The 22,275-nt window shown below is 45.4% G+C and overlaps 1 protein-coding gene across 1 annotated transcript in view; it reads left to right on the plus strand.

Annotated features, from left to right (window-relative positions):
* DHX38 (DEAH-box helicase 38) overlaps nt 1–22,275 on the plus strand; it is a 2,105,687-nt gene that overhangs the window by 147,618 nt on the left and 1,935,794 nt on the right. Inside the window, exon 3 of the mRNA XM_069635507.1 lies at nt 18,889–19,076. Within this exon, the coding sequence (XP_069491608.1) occupies nt 18,889–19,076 (188 nt within the window). The remainder of the gene's footprint in view (nt 1–18,888; nt 19,077–22,275) is intronic.

Consider the following 22,275-nt stretch of genomic DNA (forward strand, 5'->3'; position numbering starts at 1 on the left):
CATAGTGCTTACTGGTATTTGTTCAACATAGTAGTTATGGTTTTGGAATACCAGGTTCAAAAACAAATGATGCATATAATGACAGAGAACAAGGAGGGGTATAGGGGAGGAGTGTTTAGGATTGAAGAGTCAAACAACAAAAGTAGAAAATGAAATGCGGCAAACTAAAAATGTGAAACGTAGACAACACATTGCTCTTTGATTTCCACTGTTTTACATACAAAACATTTTGTGATTTAATATTCATATATAAATTGCAAATGCAAAAAGTACACAGTCAAAGGGAACTGGACTAGAGAAGAACAAGCACTCGTGGACCTAAAGGAAGACAGTAAGATTGTCATCAAGGAAGCCGATAAAGGCGGGAACATCGTGATCATGAACCGGGAAGATTACTTTACCATGGCCAACAATCATTTGATAATTCCAGAATGCTATGAGAAACTGCAAAGCAATCCAAGACAGGAGATAATTCAACAACTATTAATACTAATTACCAACTTGCATAGAAAAGGACTTATAAGTGATGCAGAAAAAATGTACCTTTACATCAGCCAACCTATGACTACGATCTATTTGCTACCGACGGTGCACAAACAGTTTGAATATATCCCAGAAGGAAGGCCCTCTCTAAGTGGTATAGTATGGGCCACGGAAACAATATCAGAGTACATTGACAATATTCTAAGACCACAAGTACCTTGGCTAAAGGCTTATTTTAAAGATACTACTGACACGCTTAAGATTCTCCAACAAATCAAATGGCAGCCCAATTACACCATGGCCACTTTGGACGTACGCGCTCTGTATACGTCAAAGCATGAACTGGCAATTCAAACAATACATTACGTGTTCAAGGGGAAGTCGGCTTCAAACTACCATCAAGTGACAATGCTAAAAGAAATGCTTCAAGCAACTCTTGATTATAACATCTTCTTGTTTGATGGCAATTTTTACTGTCAAAAAAGGGAGTGGCAATGGGCACAAAATATACCCCAGCATTGGCAAACCTCTTTATGAGGATGTTCGAGGACAAAGCATTCACAGAACAAGTAATTTTGTGGGCCTGCTACATTGACAATGGCATAATGATTTGGAAGGTTATGCCACAACAAATCGAAGAATTCACAGCAGGACTAAACTTTAATGACTATGTACTCGAATTTACAGTACAAAGCAGCCATACCAATATTAACTTTTTGGATTTGACAATCTGTGTAGAAAAAGACAAATTGCTCCCTCAAAGGTACTGTAAAGGAAAATAAGTCAATTCTACCCTATACGCTACCAGCTGCCACCAACACACTGTCAAACTCAACATACCGACTGGAGAATTCATACGGGCACGCAGAAATTCTCAAGATCATAAATTCCTACAGGAATGTGAGCTCTTATCCATATGTTTCAAAGAAAGACGATATCAATGGAAGCACATCAAGAAAGCACAAGAAAAGGCTAATCAAATCACACAGGAACACACACTAATGCAGAGGAAAATTAGGTTAAAAAACGGAAGGTGTTTTCATTACTAAATACTGTCATAACTACAGCATCAAGAACATATTTTACAAAAAATGGAACTTATTGAAGTTGGATCAACACATATCAAGATTTGTGGAGGAAGGGCCCTCAATTATCTACAGAATAGCAAAAACTCTTAGAAACAATTTAAGCCCATCGTTGCTCCCCAAGGTTCCTTCAATCCCAATACAAACCTGGTTAAAAACGGATGATGCAGTCTTTAGGAAATGTGGGACCTTCACATTATGCAAGTATGCTCACACACAGGACAAACATGGTAAAAGAATCAAGATAAAGCAAGCGATAAATTGCAGATCAAAATACGTTCTATACGCAATAATGTGTGAAAGATTGACATAGGTAGCACGATAAGAGAGCTTCGTACACGAATTAGAGAACACTTGACCTCAATTGGGAGCCAGAACCCAATGCTGCCACTCGCACGCTATTTGCAGCAGGAACATCAGATGGATCACAAGGAGGACATTAGATACATCAGACTACGAGTCAACCTTGGCAGAAGAGGTGGAAACGAGGAAAAACCACTCTGCCAAATGGAGGCCAGATTGATCTGCAAATTTAGAACGCTTGATTTGGGTCTCAATAAAGACAGTGAAATATCTGTTTTTCTGTAAAGGAACATTATTTGAATGTTTCATTCAGGATTACACTCTATAAGCAATGTACAGTTTTTTGTGAAGACTTGGAATGGAATGTGGGTCACAAATTCTCTATACTATGTACTTGAAAATGTTTTTGTAGGTATGCATAAAAGAATGCAGAGTAATTCTTACCCAGGTTCAGTACTAGGCCAGCAAGGTTAGACGAGAAGGTGCACTAACGTGACAAATAAGTTTTTTTTTTATACTGGTGCACTTTTTGTACAGTAAACAACTTTCGAGGGGATTGGGTCCTCTGACATATTCCATATCTATGACAGGTAATGTCCACAGCTGTGCTGCTTGGGAAAATCTTTGGCGTCTGCGTCCTGCGTCGATGACGTTGATGAGCCGTCCCCGAGGACCTCCGCCAACGTCACCCGATGTGATAAGTAGGACGCACGACGCCCATAGCCTCAGTTCCGTTTTTTCTGCGAAAGTGTTCGCTTCGTGAATCTCTGTACGCCTCGACTCGTTGGAGTTTGCGGTTTTTGATTCTCGGTTTGTTGAACCGGTTTGGTTTTTTGTGAAGACCTGTTCGTGGCGATGTCTACTTCGTCTTGAACCCTGCGTCCGGGCTTCAAGAAATGCAGAGACTGTGGGTCCAAGATGTCGGTCACGGACTCGCACGACGCCTGCCTCTGGTGCCTCGGGGAGGCCCACGATACGGATGACTGTCGACTGCCAGTCGCTCACGGCAAAGGCCTTGCGGGAACGCAAGAAGAAGCTGTCAGTAGGCCGGGTGTCTAAGCCCCGGAAGTCGAGGTCTGCAGGGCTTTCGACAGATGACTCGAGGGGCGACTCTCCGCGTCATCGTCAGAAGTCCAGTGGGTCTCCTTCCAGGAGTCGGTCTCGCCACTCCTCCGCCTCTTCGAGGCATTCCCGGAAGCGCCGGCATAGGTCGCCTTCCCCGTCCTCTTCCGAGGACTCCGCCCATCGGCGTGTCGCTTATCCCTCCATGCAAGCAACACCAGAGGAATGGGCTTCCTTCGGGAAGCAGATGCTAGCGATTCTTGAATCGCAGGGCACCGGTCCGTCTGCTCCTCCGAGTGGGGCCGGTCGGCACCGTTCGAGAGACACCGCTCATACGCCTTCGGGCTCGGGTGGTCGGCACGGCTCGCGGGAGAGGTCCCGCTCGGACAAGGGCAGCCATTCTCGCCATGCCCGTTCCAGGTCCCGGTCCTCTACGTGCTCGAGACCGCGTGATCCTGTGCCGTCTTCGAAGAAGACATCGACGCCTGTGGCGCAGAGGTCGTCGAAGATGTCTCTCGAGGCTCCGCCTCCGAGGGGGTCCTCGGCACCTAGGTAGTCGAGAGACACGCTCGGAGCTCCGGCTTCGAGGCCTGTGTCGACGCTGGCGGCACTGCGTCTGACGTCGACGCCTTTTCCGTCGACGCCGACTCGTTCGGTGCCCTCAACGCCTTTCGAGGCGTGCTGGAGGGGCCATGTGGCACAGTTTGCCCCTAGAAAGGCTCTGGCTAAGGGCAGGCACTGCTTTGGTCCCCAGAGGTCTTCCTCTCCCCGCCTGGGGTACATTTCAGAGGGTGATGAAGGCTCTGACGGCTTGGTTACGGTTCCAGATGAGCTTATCTCGGGCCATGGCCAGTTTGATGACCTGAGGCAGTCACTGCATGATGCCAGTGGACTGGACACCTCTCCGGAGGTGGAGTTTTGTAGGCCGGAGCCTGGCACTCATGCCGATTCTTCATATCGGTGCCTTATGTCTCGGGTCACCAAGTATTTGGGTTGGTCAGCTCCCCAGGGGAGTTCGTTCAGGATGATCTCACGGACATCATGATCTCGGTCTCCCCACTGACCCGGTTTTGCCGTTTCATATGGCTCTGCAGAGAAGGGTGGCGGCGGCTTGGACTGCTCCGGAGAGTCTCCCGGCAGTGGGCAAGTCTTAGTTGCGAAAATACCGTCCAGCCAGTAGCGACCCCTGTTACTTATCCAGGCACCCCACTCCGGAGAGTTTGGTGGTGCAGGCAGCTACGGCCCCGGCAAAGCAGGCGTCGTATCCTACCATCCCTCTGCATAGGGACGACAAACGTTTTGACGGCTGGGCGAAGAAAGTGTTTTCTTCGGGTGGTATGGCGCTTCAGGCGGCCAACTCCATATGTGCTTTGTCTCGTTTCACGCACACTCTGTGGAACTGTGTTGCATTAGCGGCTGAACATATTCCCGAAGGGGACTAACTGGATGGTTTCCTTGCTATGGTTCAGGATGGCAAGGATGCCATGTGTGAGGCTGTTCAGTCGGGTTTGGACTTGGCAGATTGTGTCAGCCGGTCCATGGCGGCGAGCACCGTAATGCGCAGGTTTGCGTGGTTGCGGAAGTCTGGGTTCGCTCCTGATGTGCAGTCCCGGCTCCTCAACATGCCCTTTGACGGTGAAACCCTTTTTGGCAGCAAGGCTGACGAGAGCCTTGAGGTTGCAGACCTCCAAAGCTGCAGCGAGGTCATTGGGCGCTGCAGTTCGCCAACCTCTGCCTTTTCGTCCTAGGGGACAGCAATGGAGGGGAGGTACCTTTCGCTATTACTCGTCCTTCAGTGAAGCGAGGGGATCTAGCAGTCAAAGAGGCCATCGTAAGAGTGCTAGAGGTGGAAACAAAGGTACTCGAGGTGCCAAGGCCGCTCGGGCAGTTGCTTCTTTGCCCTCAGGCAACGCCGCAGCTGCTACCACTCAGTCATGAGGCCAGGTCCCATGGTTCGCCGGTTGGGGGGAAGGCTGGCGCAGCATCTTGTAGAGTGGCAAGCCATTACTTCGGATGTGTGGGTTTCTGGAGATCATAATCCACGGGTACTGTCTTCCTTTCGGCAGAGGCCTCACGACAATCCACCAGGGAACCTCTCTTTGAAGTGTCCGGATCCGCTTCTTGCACAGGAAATTCAAGCCCTGCTGGAGAAAGGCGCCATAGAACTGGTGCCTGTAGCGGAGAGGAACAAGGGATGGTATTCCCCTTATTTTTTTTATTTCAAAGAAAGACGGGGGATTGAGACCCATCATGGACTTGCGCTGTTTGAACAAACTCCTCAGGAAGGACAAGTTCAAGATGGTGACTCTTTCTCAAGTCCTCCAGGCCCTTCAACTTCAGGTCTGGTTGGTGTCTCTCGACCTCAAGGATGCTTACTTCCATGTGCCAATCCATCCCAAGCACAAGAAGTACCTGAGGTTCGCGGTTGGCGAATCGCACTTTCAGTTTCGGATCCTGCCGTTCGGATTGACCTCCGCCTGAGGGTTTTCACCAAGCTCATGGTGATGGTGGCAGCGCATCTCAGGAAAGGGGGATTCACGTCTACCCCTACCTGGACGATTGGTTGATCAGGGGGAGCTCTCCCGAGCAAGTCCCTCAATTTAAAGAAGTCCCATTTGACACCAATGTAGTGGCTCCAGTACATCGGAGCAGTGCTCGACACGTCCCTGGGGCAGTGTTTTCCTCCTCAGGTGAGGGCTCTTCACATTCAGCAGATGGTGAACAAGTTTCAATTTGCCCAGGATCTCCCAGCGTCCGAGTTCTTGAGACTGCTCGGCCTCATGGCATCCTGCATTCTTCTGGTGCCAGAGGCTCGTCTGCGGATGAGATCTTTGCAGTGGGCATTCAAGCTCCAGTGGTCTCAGTCCTCTGGCGGGCTGTCGGACCCTGTTCAGGTGCCGCCCTCAGTAGCCCGGGACCTTCTGTGGTGGGCCGTCGAGGGCAATCTGATGAGGGGGGGCCCCATTTTGGCTGCCCTGGCCAGAGGTGACGATAGTGATGGACGCATCCACTCACGGGATTGGGAGCTCATGCCAACGAGCTGACAGTCAGCGGTCGTTGGTCGCCGTCGGAGTCCAGACTCCATATCAATCTGTTGGAGCTGAGGGCCGTCAGGCTAGCCCTGAAGGCTTTTCTGCCGACTGTGCGTGGAAAGTGTGTCCTGATTCTAACGAACAACACGGTGGAATGCACTACCTCAACAAAAGGGGGGGGGGGAGAGGGTCACTTCCGCTGTGCAGGGAGGCGATGCAGCTCGAGTTCTGGGCCATCCAGCAGGAAGTTTCGATCTCGGCTGTTCATCTGGCCGGAGACGACAACGAGACGGTGGACGCTCTGAGCAGACCGAGCATGATCTCTCACGAGTGGGAGCTGGCTCAGGAGTTTCTTCTGGAGATCTTCGCCCTTTGGGGGACCCCTCAAGTGGATCTCTTCGGCTCAAGTGTCAACCGGAAGTGCGAAAGGTTTTGCTCACGGGAATTTCCTCCAAAAGGAGCCTTAGGAGAGCGTTCGTGGTGGAGTGATCATTCCCACTGCTGTACGTGTTTCCTCCAGTCCCCGTAATCCCGCAATTGCTGCGGAGGTTCGGTTTCCGGATGATCCTCATTGCTCTGGCGTGGGCCCGGAGGACGTGGTACCCGGACCTTCTAGGCTTGTCCATCTGCCCTCCACGTCGTCTTCCCTACCGAGACGATCTGCTCTCACGGGAGGGTGGGTCAGGTTCTCCATCCAGAGGTCAGATCCCTCAATCTTCACGCTTGGCTTCTGAAAGGTTGAGGTATAAGGATTGGGACCTCCCTGAAGACGTGATGGAGGTGTTGCTCTCGGCCAGGCGGCCGGCAACTAAGTCTCTGTACCGTTGCCATTGGAGAAAGTTCTGCGACTGGTGCAGAGTGCAGAATGTGGATCCTTTTGAATGCGACAATCCCATGGTTTTGTCTTTTTTGCTTTCTTTGGCCCACATGGGCTTGCAAGTGGGGACCATTAAAGGTTACCTGGCAGGGCTGTCCATATTTAAGCGCTCGTCTGAAGAGTGTTCCTATTTTAAGATTCCTTTAATTTCGCAGTTTTTGAAAGGGCTCACTAATGTGTTCGCTCGGTCACCTTTTCTGGTGCCAGGTTGGGATTTGAACCTTGTTCTTAAGTTTCTTATGGGTGCTCCGTTTGAGCCTTTACATTCTTGCCCTTTGAGGCTGTTCACTCTGAAAACTGTGTTTTTGGTTGCGGTTACTTCCGCTCGCAGAGTGAGTGAGTTACAGGCAGTTTCAGTTAAGCCACCCTTCACTGTGTTTCATAAGGACAGGGTTGTCCTTTGAGTTTGTCCTTCTTTTCTTCCGAAGGTGGTTTCGGAATTTCATTTGAGCCAGAAGGTTGTTCTTCCGGTGTTCTATCCTCCTCCACATCCTGGTAAGGAAGAGGAGAGGCTCCATAGGCTTGATCCTAGGAGAGCGTTGAGTTTTTATATTTTGCGCATGTCCCGGGTCAGAGTGGGCGATCAACTTTTCATTGGTTACGCTGGAAAGCGTTTGGGACAAGCTGTGACAAAACAGACTTTGTCTAGGATTATTATAGCTATCTCCGAGTGTTAGCGCTTGGTGGGTAAGGATCCTGCGGCTGGCTTGCGGGCCCATTCTACCAGGGGAGTGGCTGCGTCTACTGCCCTGCAGAGGGGAGTTCCTATTTGTCACATCTGTGATGCAGCCACCTGGGCTTCAGTACATACTTTTGTACGTCACTATGCCCTCGATTCCATCAGAGGGCAAGAACTGCCTTGCCAAAGGCCAGATCTCTATTCCGCAATTTGATTGGGCATGCTAAATTTGTATTCTAAATTCTTTCCCACCTCCTTGCTTGGTACTGCTTTGGGAGTCTGTCATAGATATGGAATACGTCGGAGGACCCAATCCCCTCGAAGAACAAGTTACTTTCTTACCTGGTAACGTTCTTTCGATGGGATGGTCCGACGACTTATTCCATATCGCTCCCTCCCTGCCTTCCACGCTGCAGAATTTCTTTTGCGATTGCAGCTTGCGTTCCGCAAGGCCTTGTGTGTCAGACTGGCAGAAAACTGGTGGCACACGTTCTGGGAAAAAACTATAACTGAGGCTATGGGCGTCGTGCGTCCTACTTATCACATCGGGTGACGTCGGCCGTCGGAGGAGGTCCTCGGGGACGGCGCATCGACGTAATCGACGCAGGACACAGACGCCAAAGATTTTCCAAAGCAGCACAGCTGTGGACATTACCTGTCATAGATATGGAATACGTCGTCGGACCATCCCATCGAAAGAACGTTACCAGGTAAGAAAGTAACTTGTTCTTTTTCATTTGAACACAAATGCTGTATTGCACATGCACATAAATGCAGCAAAAGAACTATGTCCTTTTTCAACCAGTAATATCCTTTTGATAACGACCAGAGAACTTTTTGGATGACTAACCCACAACCAATACCTGGCAGGAAAGGGAAGAAAAAATAATTTCTCAGCCCCAGAAACAATGTTGACTCTACAGTCTAACACTGTTTCAAAATAACTCGTAATGGCACAACAGGTGTAATATTAACACCTTTTTCAAAATACGACTATTACTTAACATAATACAAGGAATGCATGGCTTTCCATTTGAACACGAAGATCAAGAATGATCATCTCAAACATATTCAAGCAAGTAGTATAACATACTAAAAAAACATTTTTTTTCAGAGTCCCTTAATTTAGAAAGCAGCAGCGTGTCTGTTTAATTAGACTTATTTCAGACATCTGACACATCAGCAACTTTTTCCCCTTTGTGTTTCATGAGGCAGTTTGGGAACTAGCCCAATAGATAGCAGTATGTAGTGAGATCACTTCCCAAAATATGCCGCCCGGCTGGATGAGTTTTGAATTGACCTATTACTTTAGCCAAACTCATGCAAACCGAATGGACTAGTAGCATTTTTGAGACCTGCACCAAAGACAGGGATGTTAATTGATTCTGGCTAATCCACTTGTTTAAGTAACGTTTCGAGACCGTAGCTTTTGCTATATCTCTATCTCGTAATGGTTCTAAGTAAAACCGAATACCCCCAGAAATTTGCCAGTTGTGGTAAGTTGAGCAACCATAACTCGCACCACCACTGTGCACTGCTAAAACTAACACCCAGGACATCAAAGATGACATCACAAATGTCATTAATGACATCACATATCTGGGCCACTTGTTTTTGTTCACTAACATATAGGCCAGGTAGTTTTGTTGACTGACAGTCAGAATATTAAAATTGAAAAGGTGTTATATACCTAGACGTTAACTTTGTCATATGTTCTTAATCCCTTAAGTTCCAAGGGTGAGGTATCTCGTCCTTGGATTATCTCCTTGTTGCCAAGCATGAGATAACTCGTCCTTGGCACTTAAGGGGTTAATAAAACAGAAAACGTTAGAATACATTTAATGGCGAAATACCAAAATCACCAAAAAAGGCATTGGCACTGGGGAGGAGAACCCATGGCAGTTAAAAGGTTAAAGTACTTTCCTTAGGGTTAGGTTTTAGCTCATGGTGCTCATATATGGGGAAATGAGCAGTCCTCAAACACACAATTCATTTGTATACATGAAGATAAAGTTTAATGTTAACATTTTCTGATGATGCTGTTTCTTTCTTCCTTACTTTAGTTTCCCTGTATGTGCCTCTGATTAGTATGCATTTTGGTTCTTCGGATGTATTGTTTGTACTAGCACAAGTGCTGCAAGTCCTTGAATTGTTAGCTAGTTATTAGCTGTTTAACATTACTCAAAGCTCTGATAAGGTAGCATTCATTATTGTACTATCCGAAATTACTAGATTATAAATATTGTACTTTTATGGTGCATGCTGCAGTCATTGCCTATGTGTATATATGATTAGGTTTCTGTATTAACAACAACACTCCAATACAATGATTTTAGATGAGTACATTCTTTAATAGATTAAGTAGTTCATGATAGGTCTCCCGATCAACCCTGACATCTTGTTACCAACAATATAAACACAACCCCTTGTAGGGACTTCATCAAAATTTATTTCACATGTGATGTCATCGATGACATTTGTGCTGTCATCTTTTGATGTCCTGGGTGTTAGTCACACAAGTTATGGTTGCTTAGCTTACCATAACTACCCGAATTTCTGTTTTTTGGTTTTACTTGTAACCATTATGTCCCTTTTAACAACATTTTTTTTCATTGAATTTCATAGGTTTTTATTATTGCATTCTATTTTCCTACAACTTACTCATATCATACTTACCCAATATAGCAATATTTGTGTCCAATTTACAAAGTGTCACCTTAAAACTCTGCCATTTTCCAACTTCTAGCTTCATTTTTAACTCTTCTATACACTTTTTGTAACTATTTCAACTGATATTGCATCCATAGACGTCTACGAACATCTGACTTCATTGCGGACCTTCCGGACAGTGCCACACGACCATATCTTGCGTGCTGCATGATGACGTGTCTGAGAACCCGTCTGCACTGCGTGAAAGATCTGTGCTTCGCTGACAGTTCGGAACTGCATTTTCTACTGATCTAGGAACTTTCAACTTCAAAATTTCCCTTGTACAGCTCCTACACCTATTGCTACTCCTCATCTATTAACAATCTAGTACACAGTACATACTTGGAAAAATATTAGCAAAACTGCTATTTATCTTAAAAATGGCATCGGCTAATGCCATCCCTCCTCCCCAAGAGCCTCCACCAGCTGGAGGGCCTTCAAAACAAAAAAAGTGCAGTACTTCCTAGACGATGAAGAGGACCAAGAAGATGCAGTAGAGGAGGTGCCTACCTCCTAGCACCCAGAGAGAATCATGGGTGTGGCAGTTCTTTACCACTGTTGGGAACGTACCAAAGGCTAAAGCTACAATGCACAAAGTGCAACTTTGTATTCAGTCGCAGACTCCACAGACCGTAATCCTACAGGACCACCTCCATGTGCTGCCACACCAAATCCAATGACCGCAATGCTCTCAAAGGTTGTTTCTTTATTAGCAAGTAGGAGGCTGTCTTCCTCCACCTCATCGTCCTCAACCAATACTGTAACCACACAGCCTACTTCTGTGTGACACAAAATCCCACCAGCTACCTTGCAAGCAACAAAAGAGGCTCTTGATCCACTTTTTTCGAAGAACACAGTCCTCTGTACATACTACAACAAAACATTCTGCAGAGGGAAGCACTTTCAAAGTGCTTTTGAAGCTGTAATCAAGGAGCATGAGAAACACTGCCCCCTACCTTGGATGTAACACACGTGCAACATTTTCCCCTGTCCACCTGCCCCTCTATGTTAGTGTTTGGTGCCGGTTTCCTCATTTCGCTCCCCACCTTTAGTTCTAAGCTCGCCTGCCACAAACAAAAAAATGTGAAAACAACAAAAGAAATGTTACTTTAGGAACCACCGTTCACAGTTAAAAAATAGAACTAAAAAAAACGTATAGACTCCATCTACTTTACATTTCTCAGTAAAGTACATATACTCAATAAGGTTTTCCAACATTTCCATTTGCATTTTGTGTTATGCTAATGGGAATATTGTGGTGTTCATCCCCCGTTCCAGGGATTGGAACGGTGGATACCGGCCCAGCAGCCCAAGTTATCAGCCCAAGCGAAGCAAGGGTGGAGAACGAGGTCTCCGGACCATTAGCCCCTCCATCCCAGCCTCTGTAATGAGGGATGACGGCCATTAGCAAGCACCCTATGTTCCCAAAGCGGGAACCAGGGTTGCTAAAGTATTTTCCTTCCTACACCGGTACGCCTCCGGCATCCCGGTGTAGGAAGGAAAATCCTTTTCCAAGATGTTCACCAAGGAAAGGGAAGGTGGGGTTCCATACAGGGCCCCTCTTCGCTTTCCATGGCAGCCTGCAGAAGGCAAAGAGAAAACCCTATGACCATATTACTACGAGCACATTTTTCTTCCCTTGCTAACCTATCCCTATTTCGAACAACTTTACCACAAAGCTGGTCCCAGGTGGACATGGCCACTTTAACACCATGTGTTGTGCCTCATGGTCATGGCCAGTAGCCAGATTGTCCGGATCATGACCTTAGTCCATGACCCGGACAATCTGGCCATGGCTACCGGCTATACCTTAGTCACCAAAAAGGTATACCACTATTTGTTTGTACGTACATTATGACACTTGTTCAAAAATAAAACACGGGCACATTTGTAAAACCATGCTTTCAGATCCTTGCCAATGCTCCTTCCACAAGTTTGGTGGAAATCCACACGTTTATTTATTCAGAAGTGTCAAATGTATGCATAAAATAGTCCTATAACCTAGCCCGCACTTGACCAAATCCATATAGACTTTATGAAAACATTTATATCTAGATCTTAAATCTTTTTGCAAACTTTTGTGTAGATTCGTCAACTTGCACCACATTTATAAGCCTTTACAATATTTTGGGACCCCCCTCTAATTTTGCCCCCTCTTGACAAAATCCCACAAAACATTGCAAAAACATTTGTATCTAGATCTATGTTTTTGCACACCATTGTGTAGATTCGTCAAATTGCACCTCATTTATATGCCTTTATATTATTTTGGGACGCCCCCTCTAATTTCACCCCCTCTTGACAGAATCCCACCAAACTTTGCAGACTCATTCGGCATCGGGTCAAGAATATACATGCAAAATTTCAAGCAGTTTAATTAAGTGTTGCCAAGTTATAAGCCATCCAAGAACTGCTTTTCACCAACCCTGTATAGCAGAGGTGTCCGCGGACTTCACAGGACTGTTTGCGAACATCCGGACCATTCGCAGACTTTCGCGACAAAACATTATATTTTTGTTTTTTTTATTTTGGTTTTTTTTTTTTCGCTTCTTGCAGCCATATCCCATCCTCATCACCCCTAACCTCCCCAGAGATTATTTGATAAGTTTGACGAGTGCAATGTTGTGTTTTTTTAATGTTTTTACCGCGATGTCTGGACACCGGCCGATGTCCGCGAATCCAAGATGGCTGTAGTTTTCCAAAATCGGGGACACTTCACGCTTTTCTCCTTCCAATCAGTGGGCGCGCCCGATGTCAGCGGACACCACGTTGCCCTCTAAGACAATCAGAGTCCTGTCCGCGGAGCGAATAGGGAAGTATGTCTGAAGAGCGGACATAGATATTACACATTTTTGTGGACCTACTTTTTGGTTGTTTAAAAAAAACTACTGGACAGATTTCCACCAAATTTACAAAAACACGCTTTCTGGACCAAGCCAGCACATTTTGGGACCCCCCTATAACTTTGCCCCCCCTTGACTAAACCTCACCAAACTTTGCAGAGTGGGCCATGTACTTTTTTTTGCAAAGTTTGGTGAGGATTTGTCCAGGGGGAGCAAAGTTATAAGCCGCCCAAAAGTGCTCTTTCTATGAGTTTAGCAACTTAAACATCTATATCTATATATAATTACATTTTTGTATGTGAGACAGTGTAAATCAAAGAGCAATGTGTTGTCTACGTTTCTCATTTTTAGTTCGCTGCATTTCATTTTCTACTTTTGTTGTTTCACTCTTCAACCCTAAACACTCCTCCCCTATACCCCTCCTTGTTTTGTCATTGTATGCATCATTTGTTTGTATTCCAAAACCATAACCATTATGTTGTACAAATACCAGTAAGCACTATGTAATATATGCCCTAGATTTGAAAAAGGCACTACCCGTCGAAACACGCATCATCTAAAGGGCCTCTCCAAATGGAGTTTCGTTTGCTTTGACAACATTAAATGGTGTCTAACCATAATCCCTTTGGTGCATTTTTCTGGTGAGGATCCAAGTATACTGTTTTTTGTTTGGAGGTGGGGTTCGTGTGACCTAGTTCCTCACTTATGCGACACGTCCAACAGGAATAGAAGGAAACGGGTCGCGGGGCTTAAGTTGAAAGCTGAAAAACCCATTTCAATTTAACTTGTTATAACCAACAAGGAGGTGGAAGCATTGGGTTCTCATAAAAAGGGAAGCGGCTGGGCCGGACCTAGTACTCCTAGACTTCTATTGAGATGAAATAGCCATTAGGGTACCAGTCCTGTGCAGGGTATTTAATGCTGCCAACGGTGCCAAGGAAGTACAACGAACCTGGCGCAAGGCCACAATAGTATCGATACACAAGGAAAAGGTCCAAAGACCAGCCTGAAAATGACTGCCATATTTCCCTACTCGACTGCGCTGGGAAAACTTTTGGCTTGTTGGGGAAAATTACAAAAATGGGTGGATGACGCAGGCCTATTAGCAATGCCTAAGACGGGTTCCAAACTGGCTACGGCATGGTGGATCACTGTTTGTTAGTCCCTATATTAATCCAGAAATGCACACAATTACGTACTCTTTCTGGACCTGAGTCTTCAGCTTTGTGCCAAGAGCACTATTATGGCAAATTCTGAAGCGAAAAGTCCCAATTGAGGTGCTCGATGCTATTAAATTGCTACATGTGTACAACCAAGCCTCTGTGCGATATGGCCTGGGAGGGAACCTGACCGATGGCTTTGACGTACTGAAGGGAGTGCACCAGGAATGTGTCTTGGCCCTGCTAATTTTCCTGTTCTATATTCAGGAAATTGTGGATGCTCTGGAAGCAGGTGCCTTGGATGCCCCAAAAATTGGGTCAAAGAAATGGCCCACCCTATTTTATGCCGATGACTCAGCCATTCTCACCACTTCGCAGCAAAATGTAAGTTATGGTCTTTAAACCCCCCCCTTCTCTAAGCCTTGCCAGGTGAAAATTGAGGTAGATGGCCATACACTGGACCAAGTGGGGCATTTTGACTACCTAGGGACTAGATTCAGTGAGGTGGGAGGTTGGACTAACCAACTCCTTAAATCCAAGGTATGCCTAAATAAGTATAGCGTGGCCATTCAGTCCTTTTTTTTCAGGACATGGTAGTGGGGCAGTTTCCCCAGCCCTAGCATTATTTGATAAGCATGCTCTACCTGCGGCCCTTTATGGTGCAGAGGTCTGGGGCTTCGCAAACTCAAAACTGTTGTCCTCCATTAGGAACTTCTTCTTAAAGAAGTTGCTGCTCCTGCCTAAGAATGCCTCAACTGCATTGACACATCTAGAATTAAGTACTGCCTCTTGCTGATTTAGTTGTCCTCAAGCCAGCCCTGTATTGGGTGAGAGTTTGGTCTTCCCCGAGCCTGGCCCCCTACAAAGATGCATGCTCTGAGTCATTTATTTGCAAATGAAAGGTGCAAAAAGCCAGGCCGGGGTCCTCCCACGTGAAAGATACTGTGCAGGCTAGGCCTTAGACACTTTTGGGAAATTTCCTATCGCCCTACTCTTAAGGCAGAGCTCAAGATGATCGCCAAACGTAATGCCTTTGGGAGCTTGCAGTCCCGAAGGTAAGCCCTGAAAAATGGCCCTGTATTCCTCTTGGCAAGTTCGCTGAGAAGTAGTAGACCCTTTATGGATAGCATACACCCACCTTATGAACGTTCTTTATATGTCTGATGTAGACTGGGTCTACTGCAAACTGCCTGGTTCACACGTGATTGGTCTGCTCAGACAATCGCTTGTTGCCGACTCTGTAAACAAACTGAGACCCTGATCCACTTTACATTATGCCAGCCTTTAATGGATCTTTGCCGTAGTTATCTATTACCTCTTTTACTTGGCATAGGGTTGAAAAGTACGAGGGAATCCATGCAGTTCCTCATTAATATGATGGAGTGGAAAGCGGTATTTGTCTCTGCCAGGTATTTTCATCGTGCCTGGCTTCTAAGTAGAAAGTTGTTTGGCATTGATTTATCTCAACCACAGGCTATCTTCGAGGCTGCAAGCTGTGCCCGCCCCCTGTAGTTCAATTGACTGCACCAGCTTTGCTCTCCTCTCGAACTAATTCCACCCTGGAATTATATTTTTTTTTAGGCTAATTGAATGTGATTTTATCAATTGTGAATGTGTGTGGAGTTGTGCTAAAGGACACATCTGGATAAAGCTTTGAAAACTAAACGGGATCACCAGAAGTGAGTGTTGTCGAAGAGTATGAAGATCGGATCAATAAAGCATTGTGGTTCCAGCGAAAAAGATTTTGAAAGGTTGGAAGACTAGAAAGAAACCGCTAGTGGGCGATTGGTTGGTGGAGATGCAGGTTTTGTCTAGATATGAGAAGGTGATGTTATTGAAATGGGGCTTGTGAAGATGTTGTAGACAGTTTAATAATTTGTATGGCTGACTTTTGTCTTGGGTGCATTGTGAACGATGTTTGTGGAGTGGCTTTGCTGTGTTTTAGAGGTCGGGTGGATGTGTGTATTTTTGTATGTCTTGTGTGGTTTTGTTTGTTGGTTGCAAACTTGAGGAATGTCTTTGCGGTTACTGGTCATTTTGTATTTCAAGAACAATTTTGTATGTGTTTCAGACGTAGCAGGATATTGTAATTATTATGACCCTCTGTATTCAGAAGTTGTTATACACGATTGTTGATTTTATGTGAAAATTAATAAACATTTAATATCGTACTATAATCTAGATGCTTGCAAAATCGTCCACAAAGCCATCATGTATCTTGTAAATGTCGGTGTATTACGTAACCCAAAAGGCATTTGATTCAGTGTTGTGTACGAAAAAAGCTGTATTTCATCCATCCCCTTGCATTCACCAATCTGTACGCTCCATTCAGGTCCAGTTTTCTTTGCATTTTTGTTTGTAAATTGTAGAGCTTCTAATTTGATCTAGAAGTACATTAATGATGGTTAACTGACAGTAATGTCATTAAATTGCCAAGAATCGATAGAGGATTAAGTTAATGCCACTGAATTAAAGATTAAAGTCTCTGCATGGGTGTCGATCTGATTAACCTTCTGCCAAAATATCATTCAGGTACTGCTGTAAACATCTTGGAAGGAAAAAAAAGTATATTCTTCCTACCAAGATCTCAGCATTGGAATACATTTTATGCAACGGTGGTGGACTTCCTAGGATAAGACGCATCATGACATTCAGTATTTCTTGGGAATGGGAAGTAATTGTAGGGATGCCAAAACTGAATACTCCAATTACCAGTCTCGTACTGACCTATAACTAGAGATGGTGGGATTTGCAGAACTGAATCTCTCTCAACCCAATCAATTTGTAGTTTATGGTTTAGTAGCCAGGGCACCCACAGAATATTGGAAAAAAGGGAACTAAAATGTTATTTTATTTTTTCCCCCCTCTGATTTTTGTTTGTTTTAATAATGCCAGGATTAGCAGTGCTTTATGATGGTAATTAAATCAGAGATTAAATTCTTTCCCATCCATGGCTTGGATAGGTTCTGCTTGGTGGTTCTTCCAGTGTCAAACAAATCTGGCATCTAAGAAATTGCCTTAGGCCCTGCAGTGCATAAGATCTTAACTCCATATTCCATCCTTAATTGAACTTTTAAGGTAGTAGATGGAAAAAATGGGTGCACAGGTCTCCTAATATTAGAGGAGGGATTTATGCCAGAAAAAGGGCCCACCAATTTCTTCCCCATTTTTGATGGATTCTGGCATTTCCTGAATGTTCCTCTGAGTCTAAACATTTTGTTTTTTGTTTGGTCATATTGTGATTGTGTGATCACTAGTTCCACAACAGTAGCATACATTGCTTCTTCTCTCTTCCGTAATTAATGGTTCCTTCAGGCCTCCCGCTTGCATAGGTTTTGGCTGACATTATTGTAAGTTGCCTCTGCTGTGGGTTTGGTGGTAAGTGGTTGCCAATCAATCCATAGTTTATCTTTCCTTTGCTCATTTACTGGTTTGTTTGTAAGAGTAGTTCAACCAGGGTCTCACATGTGTCTGGAGTGGGGCATTACCTGTACCCAGAGAGCTTTAGCGCATCACATAACCCTTTTCAAAAATGTTTGGGGGGGGGGATTGGGTCTAGGTGACTAAGGCATAAGTAAATCCCTGTTAAATTTGGATTTCTTCATTAAGGATCAATTGAGTCAAATATTTGCAGACCTCTGCCTGAAAGTAAAGGGGGAGGGGTGCTTTAAATGGGATGAGGCATGTCAGCAGGTGGAGAGGACTATGATGCAAAACCGGTTTTGGGTCTGGCTTGTAGTCTTTCCCCCTTAGGGGCACATGGGTTGCTGTTTTGGTGGTGTATTTTCGCACCCTTCGGTGGAGAGTTGCACTCTAAACGAAATAAATCCTACTTTTCTTTTTCCTGTGGCATAAACCTGAAGTCGATTCATAAAATGCAATGAGCATTGTAGAATGTCTAGCTGAAAGCAAATGGTCTTCCCTGAATATCCTGTTCTGAGCCCTTGGAGTGAAGTCCAGTTTGAGTTTGTAGACCTGTGTGAATGCTATTTATCCAGGGTGGTCGCTAGTCTGTATTTTACTATATTTTGAAGTGATCGATTTACCTAATTCTCCATAAATTGTAGTTAATCTACACAAGTTTATTATGACACATGTTTTAGATATGTTGTATTGACCTTCCCTTGATGTGTATTTATAAGAGGTTTCACTGTACTTTTAAACCAGGTTATATCTGCTGGAGAGTTGCCTTGACTGTTCAGCCATTCTATCACTTGGAGATTCAGGAGCTCAATGAAAACACCTGAATAACCAAGTATGTATCTAGGACCGAGCAAAAATTCAGAAGAAAAAAAACTCAACACATGGCTAAGTGGTTAGGTCCCTGATTGGGGTGAGGATGGATGGGCGTACAGGAGGAGGTACCCACCCACCTTGTGCAGAGTTGTTTTATCAGTGGGGGTGGGTGCTGTCGCCTTAAAGTCCCACTCTTCTCCTATTAAGGCAGTATTGCTACCGTCTGGCTCCCTTTTGCAATGGCGGCTGTATTTCAGTAATGGTAAGTGATCCTTGCCTACTTAAGGAGAAGGTGCCTTTACTTTTCAGCCTTAATCCTAGGTAATGCCAGTAGGAGATTGTCATCTGGTATGAATGTTGCAGTAATAAATGATGGAATTAGAACCTTATTAAACTTGTATGCTTTTTCTTTTGATTAGACATTATCGTTCTGTTCGAGTAGAGACCCCAACCTATACTGGAGGTGTCAATGAAGAATTTTTGGAACGCAGTCGACAGAGGGAGCGTGACAGGAGGGAACATGGCGTGTATGCTTCGTCTAAGGAGGAAAAGGAAAGGAGGAAAGATCGAAACAGAGACCGAGACTCTGATAGAAGAAGAGACCGAGGTAAAATGTCTAATTTCGACTTTCTATTTCATTGTGTGGCCCACTATCAGTTCTAAGAACGTAGTGTCCAATTCTTTTAGGATCGCCAGGTCAAAATCCAGTGGCGCTACTAAAAGCCAGGCCCTCCATTAAATGTAACCTGTCTAGTGAGACATGACTTCTGCCTTTTTTTTTAAACTGCACTTGTAGGCAGATTTACCGGTGCAGATGGTTGTACCTTTTGGTAGAATGCTCATATATAATATGGCATTTATAACACCCCTGTACACAAGTGTTTCTTGTGTACAGGCGATGGCACCCATAGTATCCAGTTGGGCTGGACGATATGGACCAAAAGACTTGGCTTGATATTTTTGGGATGAATGGTGATGGACAATCTATATCTCGACATTGTGTGTTAAATGTTTAGTTGGAAGCCCAAGTACATGTGAGATGCCAACAGTATTAATACTAAACAGTAGATCCAAAACACAACTCTAACATGGCCAGTTAACCTCATCCTAAAACTGAAATTGATTCAAAAGGATATCATCTCAACGATAATTGTAATACTAACAAAAAATGCAACTCTGATACGCATCCCTATATGCACTGATGTAGGCATTAAGTGACATTTTGTCATATTGATTTGTCATCTTAATTTAATGGGTGATCTGACATACACACAAGTCAATCTATTTAAAGATTACTTTTTCTTTGCACAGTATGTTTGATTTCAATTTTAACATGTTAATGGCTTACAAAAGACAGAGAAAGAAACATCTATCTCAACATTTTCAAGCAAATGTTGAATTTTAAAACTTCTTTTCTATACATTTAGAGTAAGGATCCCTTTTTTTTCATTACTCATTTATGAACATTCTTAAAATCTAACCAAATACTGAGTTGATCCCTGTTTTGAAGCACTTCTCATGTCATTTAGAAAATTATACGTGTACACATTTTTCTTAAAATAAAACAATTCGTATTTGCATATGTTTATTTTAAAACGTCGTAAATAATTAGGGTTCAACCTGTCGCTTTCTATTTATTTCTACTAACTTTGTAAATGTATATACAGATAATATTATAGTGGACAAATGGGAACACTCTAAGCAGTGTACTATTTATAATTCAGATATCAGCTTTTACCAACGTACTACAAAGGAAAGCCTCACAAGTAGTGATATGATGCATGTGTAGCTGTTTACTGTGTTACTGTGTTAAACAATGTTCTCCGTGTTAGGCATTATTCTATAATGTTACTATCACATTTGTAGAAATGTAAGGGCGGTCTTCATATGGGCAAATAAATAGTGATCCTAGGTCTGATGCCATTAAATGATCATCGATGTCATTTATGATATCGATGCCGCCGTTTAAGTCGTCATTGTGGTCATATGCTGCGCAAGATGGGCACGATGAAGGTGGCTTTAGCTGAATTTCAGGGGTTTTGTTGCGTTCTCATCTTTAACGTCCCTGCAATGAAAGTTTTTTTTTTTTTTCCTCTTGAATTTCAAGAGTTTTGTTATTCCATAGATTTTTAGAGCACTACCAGACCACTAGCCATGGCATTCGCCCATGGTCAGTGGGCACAGCCTTTAGCTGTGCTCACTGCCATGGCTGATCACTACCTAACCACTAGCCATGGCCGGTGGGCAGGGCCACTCTATTTTAAAACATTTGCAACCCATCACGCTAAGACGTTCGTTAATCACACACTGATTTTTATCTGTTTTGTCAGTGGTATTGTTATGTATAAAAGATTTCAGGCTTTTAGAACTCGCAATGTGTTTAGGCAATGTGCAGTGAGATAAAATTATTGGCCATGGACCCCACACTTAGGTTAAGGAGTGTGCCACAAGCCCCTTGTTTTATGGTTAGTCTCTTAGTGACTGTGATACATCGCACAATCCCATCTAACCACATTTAAGCAGCACGGAATTGGGTGGGAAAATATGACCGTCTGCAAGAATAACATATGCCCAGGTAATTTTTGCCTGTATATCAAAAATCAAAAGCTGGCACCCATATATGTTCACTTTCGAGGGGATTAGGTCCTCCGACCTATTCCATATCTATGACAGATAATGTCCACAGCTGTGCTGCTTCGGAAAATCTTTGGCGTCTGAGTCCTACGTCGATGCGCCGTCCCCGAGGACCTCCTCCGACGGCCGACGTCACCCGATGTGATAAATAGGACGCACGACGCCCATAGCCTCCGTTCCGTTTTTTCCGTGAACGTGTTCGCTTCGTGAATCTCGGTACGCCTCGACTCGTTGGAGTTTGCTGTTTTCAATTCTCGGTTCGTTGAACCTGTTCGGTTTGTGAAGACATGTTCGTGGCAATGTCTTTCTCATCTTCCACCCCGCGTCCGGGCTTCAAGAACTGCGGGGACTGTGGGTCCAAGATGTCGGTCACAGACTCGCACGACGCCTGCCTCTGGTGCCTCGGGGAGGCCCACGATACGGACGACTGTCGACTGCCAGTCGCTCGCTGCAAAGGCCTTGCGGGAACGCAAGAAGAAGCTGTCGGTAGGCTGGGTGTCTAAGCCCCGGAAGTCGAGGTCTGCCGGGCTTTCGACGGATGACTCGAGGGGTGACTCACCGCGTCATCGTCGGAAGTCCACTGGGTCTCCTTCCAGGAGTCGGTCTCGCCACTCCTCCGCCTCTTCGAGGCATTCCCGGAAGCGCCGGCATAGGTCGCCTTCCCCGTCCTCTTCCGAGGACTCCGCCCGTCGGCCTTGGTCGCTTATCCGTCCATGCAAGCGACACCGGAGGAATGGGCTTCCTTCGGGAAGCAGATGCTAGCAATTCTTGAATCGCAGGGCACCTGTCCGTCCGCGCCTCAGAGTGGGGTCGGTCGGCACCGGTCGAGAGACACCACCCGTACGCCTTCGGGCTCGGTTGGTCGGCACGGCTCGCGGGAGAGGTCCCGCTCGGACAAGGGTAGCCATTCTCGCCATGCCCGTTCCAGGTCCTGGTCCTCGACGCGCTCGAGACCGCGTGATCCTGGGCCGTCTTCGAAGAAGACGTTGACGCCTGTGGCGCCGAAGTCATCGACGATTTCACTCGAGGCTCCGCCTCCGAGGGGGTCGTCGACGCCGTCGGCGCCTAGGTCGTTGAGAGACACGCTCGAAGCTCCGGCTTCGAGGCCTGTGTCGACGCCGCCGATGCTGGCGGTGCTGCAGCTGACGTCGACGCCGATTCGCTCGACGCCT

The sequence above is a fragment of the Ambystoma mexicanum genome, chromosome 1q (assembly GCF_040938575.1).
Source record: "Ambystoma mexicanum isolate Mex_15411 chromosome 1q, UKY_AmexF1_1, whole genome shotgun sequence".
Classification (NCBI taxonomy): Eukaryota; Metazoa; Chordata; class Amphibia; order Caudata; family Ambystomatidae; genus Ambystoma; species Ambystoma mexicanum.